The 8,901-nt window shown below is 37.3% G+C and overlaps 1 protein-coding gene across 1 annotated transcript; it reads right to left on the bottom strand.

Moving 5' to 3' along the window:
* Positions 1-236: 236 nt before the first annotated feature.
* Positions 237-3,909, bottom strand: LOC110613726. The gene is made up of 3 exons (XM_021754986.2): positions 2,322-3,909; positions 1,829-1,971; positions 237-1,734 (listed from the first exon to the last, which is right to left on the bottom strand). Exon 1 carries the CDS (start codon positions 3,787-3,789, stop codon positions 2,383-2,385), a length of 1,407 nt encoding a protein of 468 aa, XP_021610678.1. The 5' UTR covers positions 3,790-3,909; the 3' UTR covers positions 237-1,734; positions 1,829-1,971; positions 2,322-2,382.
* Between the last annotated feature and the right edge of the window lie 4,992 nt (positions 3,910-8,901).

The raw sequence follows: 8,901 nt of genomic DNA, 5'->3' as shown, positions 1-8,901 counted from the left end.
ATAATGTAGTATTTCTATTAAATTAACCGTTCAACTAAACAGTAGGCTATAAATAAATTTAAGTGATTAGTAAAAAAAATATTATTTAATTTTTATAGCTTGAAATATATTTATTAATATACGAATAGTTAAATTTTTGTTGCTCTTAAAAAATTGAATTTCACATGTTACTTCTAAAATTTGATTAGAACTAGACCCAAATGAAAAGATTGAGCTTTTATTGTCCAAAATTAAAATGAAAAAAAATCTAAACATTGATCTTTCATTGTCCATTTAGTACACCATACATAATATGTTCCACTTTTACACAAAGTAGAAAAGAATAATTGTAGCCCGCAGCAAAGCGCGGGCGAAGTTACCCTAAACCTTCAAGACATCAGTGCCTAAACCTTAGACATCAGTGCTCATCCTATTGAAATCTACACTAAGACTTGCTTTCTTGTAAAAATAAAAATGAACATTGATATCTTGTAATGACAAACAAAAGCGCTGATACAGAGGGTAGTTGGCTAGGAATTGTTTTTACTACTGAAGATAAGAAAAACGAACATAAAAGAGCAAGGAAGCTAGCAAAGCAAGACGACAGAACACAGAAACAATGTAATTTTCTTTGAACTGAATTTGTCACATATACTTCATGTGAACATTACTGTACTCTCTTAGTAAATAGGGCACAAATTATACCAACATCAATGCAATTTAAAGATTAAGCTGAGAACACAAATTGAAATAGCATACAAGTTTCCCAACATCAATGCAATTTAAAGATTAAACCGAGAACACAAATTAGCATACACGTTTGAGAGCCTCTATACATTAGCTTTTTTATTGTCAAGTTTGAAGCTCACAATGCTAAATTTACAAATTTGCAAGAAGATTTTGGTGTAAACCATGCAGACTATCCGAACTAGCATTACCAGGTAGCATTCACAAGACCAATAATACATAATAGCCTCTAAAACCTGCATTTCCTACAGTTATTTTGCATTTTAGTGATTTTCTCCCTGTGGACCCTGCCTAAGTCAGTTACTACTTATACTCATCCTAGATTCCTGGCTTTCAAACCAACCTACAAAAAAGTCGTAAAAAGTCTGACCTGCATGCTGACCTAATTAGTAATGCAAAGCTATAAGCATTCAAAGCTTCATATTCAAAATTCATCAGAAAAGGGTCGGTAGAAAATTTCACTACTTGATTCTATGATTATCTTTTAGCATAAACAATCCATTTCCTAACCTCATAAAAGGGTAAAAAGACTACAGCCTCAAATCATAGCTGTGATGTCCCAAATGGATTGTTCCCAAAAAAAATTCATTGCTTTTTGCTAACCATTCCAAAGAAAAAAAAAGATTGTATGACTAACAATGTATGAATTTTTAATATTGATATGGAACAAACCTTAAACAGAATCACATGGTGAAAAATGATCCATACAGCCAACACCAACTAGTTTAAAATTAACACTTATTTGTTTTTGGTTGTATTTGCACCAATGGTCTTTATCAAACCTATAACAAGTTTTATTTAAATACAAGAATAAGAATTTGGCTAGTAAAAGATAAGCAAAATTCCATCAAATTGGCCAAGTGGTATTCATGAAAATCAATATTGGAACCAATGCTTTGCCTAGTATAGAAATACGCTTCACAGAAAACTACAAAAATTCAGGACTCTTACCATCTTAATATTTGACTAAATCAGCAAAACTGAGCAGACTTTGTGCCTGTTTGAGAACTGCAAAAAGCATAACACAAAAATATCGACAATTTTTAAAATTGAATAATTGGAAATAGCCGTGAAAATCTCACAGCTGCATCATACAATGTACCTCTTCTGTCAGGAAACTGCATAACAGTCAGAGAAATTGGAAGAAGGCACTGTCATTATGGTGCTTTGACTTATTCATATCATGGGAACGAGCAAGTTAATTTTAGAAGCATGAACAAAAAAAATTATGTTCTTCCAACATGCCTGCATAGAAAACCAAAAGTACAAACCTCAAGCTAAAACCTACACTAGAAATAAAAGAAAATACAGATACAAAATTCAAAATCCAAAAGAAGTTAGCAATAAGCGATAAAAATAATAATAATCTTTTAACATGCAATTATATATTGCATGCTTATATATTTTCTTTTATTGTACACAAGTTGTATCCATCTTCAATCATTATAAAAGCACAGAACAGGTCTAACTTCAAAGATGAGAAAAAGAACGCCCGTTTAGCAACATTTTTCCACTACCTGTTGTTTAGTGCCCCTATGACTGGTCTTCATACAAGTCACTTGAACAAGAGAAGTTTGCATAACAAAAGGACATACCTGCAGTGAAGCACTAGAGATCTTCACTGATTCCGATTAGTCCAACTGCCAACACCTGAGTTTAATGGAGCAAACCTTCACAGAAGTAATTGGACCTACCATCTAGAATTGATCTCTGGCTAAACTTTCTCCTACTGTACTTTATCAAATATCTGTCAGACTTTCCATGTTTTCTTTCATCTGCAGGTGTTCTCCTTGTATATTGAATCAAATGTTGATCAAGCCTTTGATGGTGTTTTACATGTGCAGGTGTTCTCCTACTATACTTCGCCAAACATAGATCAAGTTTTCCATGGTGTTTTCCATCTGCAGCTTTTCTCCTAGTATACTTAAACAAATATCGATCAGGCTCTCCAGGGTGTTTTTCATCTGCAGTTTTTCTCCTAGTGTACTTAAACAAATATCGATCAGGCTTTGCATGATATCTTTCATCTCTAGTTGCACTCCTATTATACTTGGACAAATATCCAGCTGGCTTCCCATTGCATCTTTCATCTGCAGGCACCACCTGGCTATTCCACTTCCTACAAGATTGAGACTCAGAGTACATCACTCTGTTCGAACAGCTTCCTTCTCCCTCCTTGAACTGTGCCTCAGCATTAGAATCTTTAGCATTTGGTCTAATCCAACTATCATCAAATCTCTTATGATCCAAACAATCCATATTTATGGAAGAACCATAACCTGAAACCCTCACGCAAATGGAAGGGTCAGAAACACTTTTACCAGAACTAACCAACGATTTTTGTACGGCCAAGCAACAGGAATTGACAGAGCACATATTCTTTAAAATGCTAGATGAGCTATTCACTGCTTGATGCAACTGCAATGCCAATTCTACATCGTCAATGCCAGCAGCTGGACTGCCATTATCATCTCCCAGACTCATGGAATCCAAAGCAACCTTAGTCAACTCTGCGGCCCTTCTTGCAGCTAAAGCCTTCTCCTCAGCCAACTCTCTAGCCTTAGCATCAGCCTCAATCTTTCTGTGCACAGCAGAGTTGGCCTCCCTAACCACATCCTCAGGCGACTTAATCTGGCAATCTCCAAAACCTAAAACCGCAGACTTCTTTCTGTTGCTAGGCCTAAGAGATGCCCTTTTGGCAGCAACGGATTTGGGGACCCAACAATCGACGCAAACGGAAAAATTAGAAGAAGAGAAAGAGCAAGGAGCAACACTAGCATAATCCAAAAAGCAATCTTTGTGAATAATGCGCTTACATTCACAACAATGGAAGCAATTATCAGAGGAACCTTTGAAACAGTAAGAACAAAGTTGGGAGGATTCAACGCGAGCAAAGCAGATTTTACAGAGGAGGACAATACGCCATTCACTATATAGGGTTTGGAGTCTGTTCTTACCAGCGCAAGAATCAAATTGAAAGCCGCAAGAGTGGCATTCCGATAAGTTGGGCAAATCTCTCGTCTTCTTCTTGTTGCTGCTTCCTTGCTGTTGTTGGGATTCCATTTCCGTGCAAAACCCTAGCCAGAGAATGTTTAGATTTTAGGGTTCCCAAAATTGGGATTTCTTGATTTGGGAATTGTGATCCCCGGTACTTTCAACCTCCCGAACTAAAATATGCCAGCCTGCCAGGATATTTCCTTTTCTTTAAAAATAAAAAATTAAGGGTAAATTACTGAGGCTCGTGAATATTCATCAAACTCACAAAATAGTCTTTTATTAAAATTTTAATAATAAATTATTTTTTAAATTTAATTTTTGCCTAATAAAATATTTTTTATGAAAAAATATTAATATTAATTCATTATTGACTAAATATTATATATTTTTTAATAATCAAAATATATTTTTAAATAATAAATATTTTTTATAATAAAAAATTATTTTTATTAATTATTTTAATATTCTCTATTTCATAAGTTTTTATATTTTATTTTTTCACATATATTAAACAAAATTATCTTTCTAATTATATTCATTTTAAATATATTAAATTTTATTAAATATTAAGATATATTTTGAAAAGTCTTAAAAATAAAATAAAATTAAATGGATTATAATAATCAACTAAAAAGTAAAGTGAGTAATAATTTTAAGATAATAAATAAAAATTATAAGATATAGAAAGTAATAAAAAAAATTGAGAAGTTATTGAATATGGTTAAACTTGTATGTTTTATCCATTATTTTTTTATTTATTATCTGATGTTATATAAGAGTCACTCAAACTGAGTCATGAATTGTCACCACAAAATAAGGTCATGTGGTAAAAATCTAATAACCTGATACTCGATCTCACCCAACTCATGTGGTAAAAATCTAATAACCTGATACTCGATCTCACCCAACGAAAAGAAAATCCGGACACCATTACACTCGATTTTTTATCAAGTCTCGTTCTCCCCTGACAATGTCGAGTCTTTACATAAAGTTAGTACTAGCAGGCACAAGCCAGCGTATCTCATTACAACAATAATCGCGGGATCACCAACCGGTTAGCTGACGAAATTCCTTATCAAATAAGCCGGCCACATCATCGTAAGATTTCCAGAAAATACCATATTAGCTCCAGTTTCTTATAGTATAAAAGCTAATAACCACTGGGACAAAGGTATATAATTCTCTGACACAACTATTCTCAAGTTCTACATTCGCCTTATTCTCCAATTTATTGGCTTGAGCGTCGAAGTGGCTGGCATAGACAGCTAATCACAGTACAACTCTACTTTTGGCCACATCATTTGGTTCCAGTGCCAGAAAATTCATTGAATTCTCTTTATTCTTTTGGTTTAAAACCGGTCTCTTATCCCTTTTTCTCCTAAAAAGAAATCTCTATTTTCTCTCTCGAAATGGTCAGCAATTCACAAGCTACTACTAAGGTTGCTACCAATGAGGACATTATCATTTCTTCCGCTCCTAGCAGTGGACAAAACACACCCTCTATGGACAATTAAGTAGATCCCAGCAATCTGAGCATTGAGCAAATACTTCAGTATGTTAGAAGGTTGCAGATTATTTTCGAACAATGCAAAACTCAAGAGGAGGCGTCACACGTGGCTCTTAAAGGAAGGGAGGAAGCCTCCGTTAATATCTCAAGGACTCTGACAGTGCAGTTGTCGAAGCCGGTCAAAAATAACCTTTTCAGTTATCAACAATATTACTACTACAGATAGTGATGAAAGGATCGAATCCACAGGAAATTGAAAACTTACCTGTCTTCCTTATCAAGACCAAGAAAATAGACTGAAAGCAAATAAACTGGACAATAAAAGTAAAAGGGAGGGAGTCTTGAGATTGATTCAGTTAAACTAATAAAGAAAGCAATAAAGTAAGCGAAAAATAAAAGTAAAGAGAAATCAATAATGAGAAAGGTCTAATTAAAGAATTGGATCCACTTCAGTTGTTGGGATTGATCATTGATACTTAGGTTCTTTTGTTTGATTCAATAAATTAGTTATAGAGATGGAAAACACTTCTCACCACCGTGTCTCTCCTTAAGCATAAATTAATTAGAGAACGTTCTCTAACCAATCACTAATTAACAAGTTGCCAAGGAACGTCCTTGAGCCTTAACCATCAAAACAACTGTCAATTGCATTAAGAAATAGAGAGATCTAATTCTAGCTACCCAAACGCATGGAGCTATCGCTAAATCATGCAATTTCCTTAGTTTTTACACCAGGTGTTCTTGTGTTTGAGCAATCCAAGCAATTACGGACTTAAAACTATTCAAACTAACAATATATCACCTTGCAATCAAGAATCAACTAGCCACATTTGTAACGACCCCAAAATGGACCGTCACCGGCGCTAGGATTCAGGTCGGCTTAAGGCCGCCAGAACCCGTAGCAAGCCTGCTATACTCTCTGTGTACCTGTAAATCTCATACATGGTCATACATTTTCTGTGAAAATAAAAACTCTTTTCTGAACCAAGGCTTAACCTGTACATGCACTATCTCTGTACTCTGTACTCTGTACCCCTGACTAGAGCTTGCTCTAGATGGGTTAACTCGTATCTGTTAAGCCTGGTTTTTTTTCACATACTCTGTAAAACAGTTAGATAAACAAACCATGTATACAAAGATTTACAACACAAACATAACTAAGTCAAGCACAACATTAACTGTATACACAACTAGTACATCTCTTTAATATTACATGTCCACTCTAAGCTATTACAAATGTCTTTACTCTTTCTGTACTCTGCTGATCTCCCCTGTACACTGGACACTGAACCTGCAAGACTGGGGTTAAGGGAGTGGGATGAGCTCTATAGCCCAGTGAGTAGAACAGTAAAACATATCATTAAAACATGACCTTATGGAATGCATCATAACACAGACAATCCACATTAAGGGTAAACCTGTCACCAAATAGTCCCAGTATCTCATACCAGGGCGTAGTCAAAGGCACCTGGATTTCCTGTCTCATATATATATATGTGTATATAACACCTGTACTTACCATTGCCAGGGCGTAGTCAAAGGCTCCTGGACTTTACTATACCTGCCAGGGCGTAGTCAAAGGCTCCTGGACTTCTATACCTGCCAGGGCGTAGTCAAAGGCTCCTGGACTTATCTCAGTGACTATTGGATCATTCAGTATTCACCCACATCAACAAATAACTATGCAATGCAACATATTCGTGGATTCTAATGCAAACAACCTATTGCATAACCATGATGCATGAAATATGCTAAAAACATTCCATTTCTCAAGTAAAAGAATTAAGTTTAGTTCCACTCACCTCTGGCTATCTGGACTGACTTTGCAGGCTCTGAACGCTGGAGCAGTACTCACTGCTGCTCTCTCTGGTTCCTCTGGTCTGTGTAGGCACAGATAAACTCAAATGAGGGACCAAACTAATGCAAGAACAACTCTATTAACCTCCCCAAGAATCCCCTTAAACTCACTCAAACATCCATGCAAAGTATGCAAAGGAAGGCTGGACAAAACACTTTCGGCGGCAGGTTCGGCGGCCGAAAGTCCTCTTCAGAGCCGAAACTCATGCACCTTCGGCGGCCGAATCTCAACTTTCGGCAGTCGAACCCTTTCGGGGGCAAGTTTCGGGGGCTGAAAGGCACTCCAGAGACGAAAGTCTCTAACCTTCGGCGGCACCTTCGACGGCCGAAACTCCCCTCCAGAGCCGAAAGTCCAAAAGCTCGGGGGCAAGCTTGGGCAGCCGAAGCCACCTCCTCAGGGGTTCGGCGGCCGAATGTACCTTCGGCTGCCGAACCTGAGTTCATCCGCAAGGCAGAAACTTGCTCTGCCTCTCGCCAAATGCACAAAACTCTCCCAATCTCAAACACCTCAATTCCTCAACTTGCATACACCCAAGTATATGCTCAAAGGGGTCAAAAACTACCTAAAAACCCCAACAAACAACAAAGCATAACACATATACAAACTCTTCTCACAAAATCATCAAAAACTCTCTTTTAACCCTATTCATGCAACTCTCCCCCAAAACTTCAAAAATCTGCCATAAAACATGAAAACAAGCTTAGGATCTTCACTTACCTCTTGAAACCAAGAAGATGAACGATCCTAACGTGGAGTTTTGGAGCAACTCTCCTGCAAACTCTCCAAACTTAAAATTTCAAGTTTTTAGCTCAAAACCTTCAAAATAACATAAAAATCAATCAAATCTTTGCAAGAGTTAATGAACACATGAAGAAAACGTCAAAAAGACAGAGTCTCACCTCAGAAAGTGAAAGAAAGCGGCAAAGCATATCCTTTCAACCGACTGAGGGCCTTTTATAGGTGGCTGGCCAGACCACCTTCGGCGGCCTATCGTGAAATCGAAAGCGATGCATGTTCGGCGGCCAAATGTCTCCTTCGGCGGCCGAACCTAGCTTTTCTGCCTTGGTTCTTTTCTTTCAAAAACTCTTTTCATTACAACTTTAAAATATGAAATCATACTATATTACTTTAGAAAACCATAAATCTGACCCTTCTAGAGAATTCCGACATCCTGGATTCCACCGGACGACAGGAATTCTGATGCCAGACTCTAGCCGGGTATTACATTCTCCCCCCCTTAAGAACATTCGTCCTCGAATGTTCCGAAAATAAACATATAAACACACAAAAAGGAGAAACTAACCTTAAAACAGATATGGATACTGCTGGAGCATAGACTCACGCGTCTCCCAGGTGCACTCTTCTAAATTGTGGTGGTTCCACAGGACTTTCACCATCGGAATCTCCTTGTTCCTTAGCTGTCTGATCTGTGTGTCAAGAATCCGCACTGGCTGCTCTATATACGTGAGATCTCCAAGGACCTCCACATCAGGTGCACTCAGAACCTGATTCGGATCTGACACAAACTGTCGTAGCATAGAAACATGAAATACCGGGTGAATTCTCTCCATAGAAGTAGGTAAATCAGCTTATACGACACATTGCCGATCCTTTGCAAAATCTCAAAGGGACCGATGTACCGTGGAGCTAACTTACCCTTCTTCCCAAAACGAACCACTCCTTTCATCGGAGACACTTTTAGCAATACCCAATTACCTTCCTGGAACTCTAACAGTTTTCTGCGAACGTCTGCATAGCTTTTCTGTCTACTTTGAGCTGTTCTGATCCTCTCTCTGATCATGGGCACTGTTCT

This window comes from Manihot esculenta, chromosome 4 (assembly GCF_001659605.2).
Source record: "Manihot esculenta cultivar AM560-2 chromosome 4, M.esculenta_v8, whole genome shotgun sequence".
NCBI classification, from domain to species: Eukaryota; Viridiplantae; Streptophyta; class Magnoliopsida; order Malpighiales; family Euphorbiaceae; genus Manihot; species Manihot esculenta.
The sequence above is the reverse complement of the archived record's forward strand: the minus strand, read 5'-3'. Positions and strand labels throughout refer to the sequence as shown.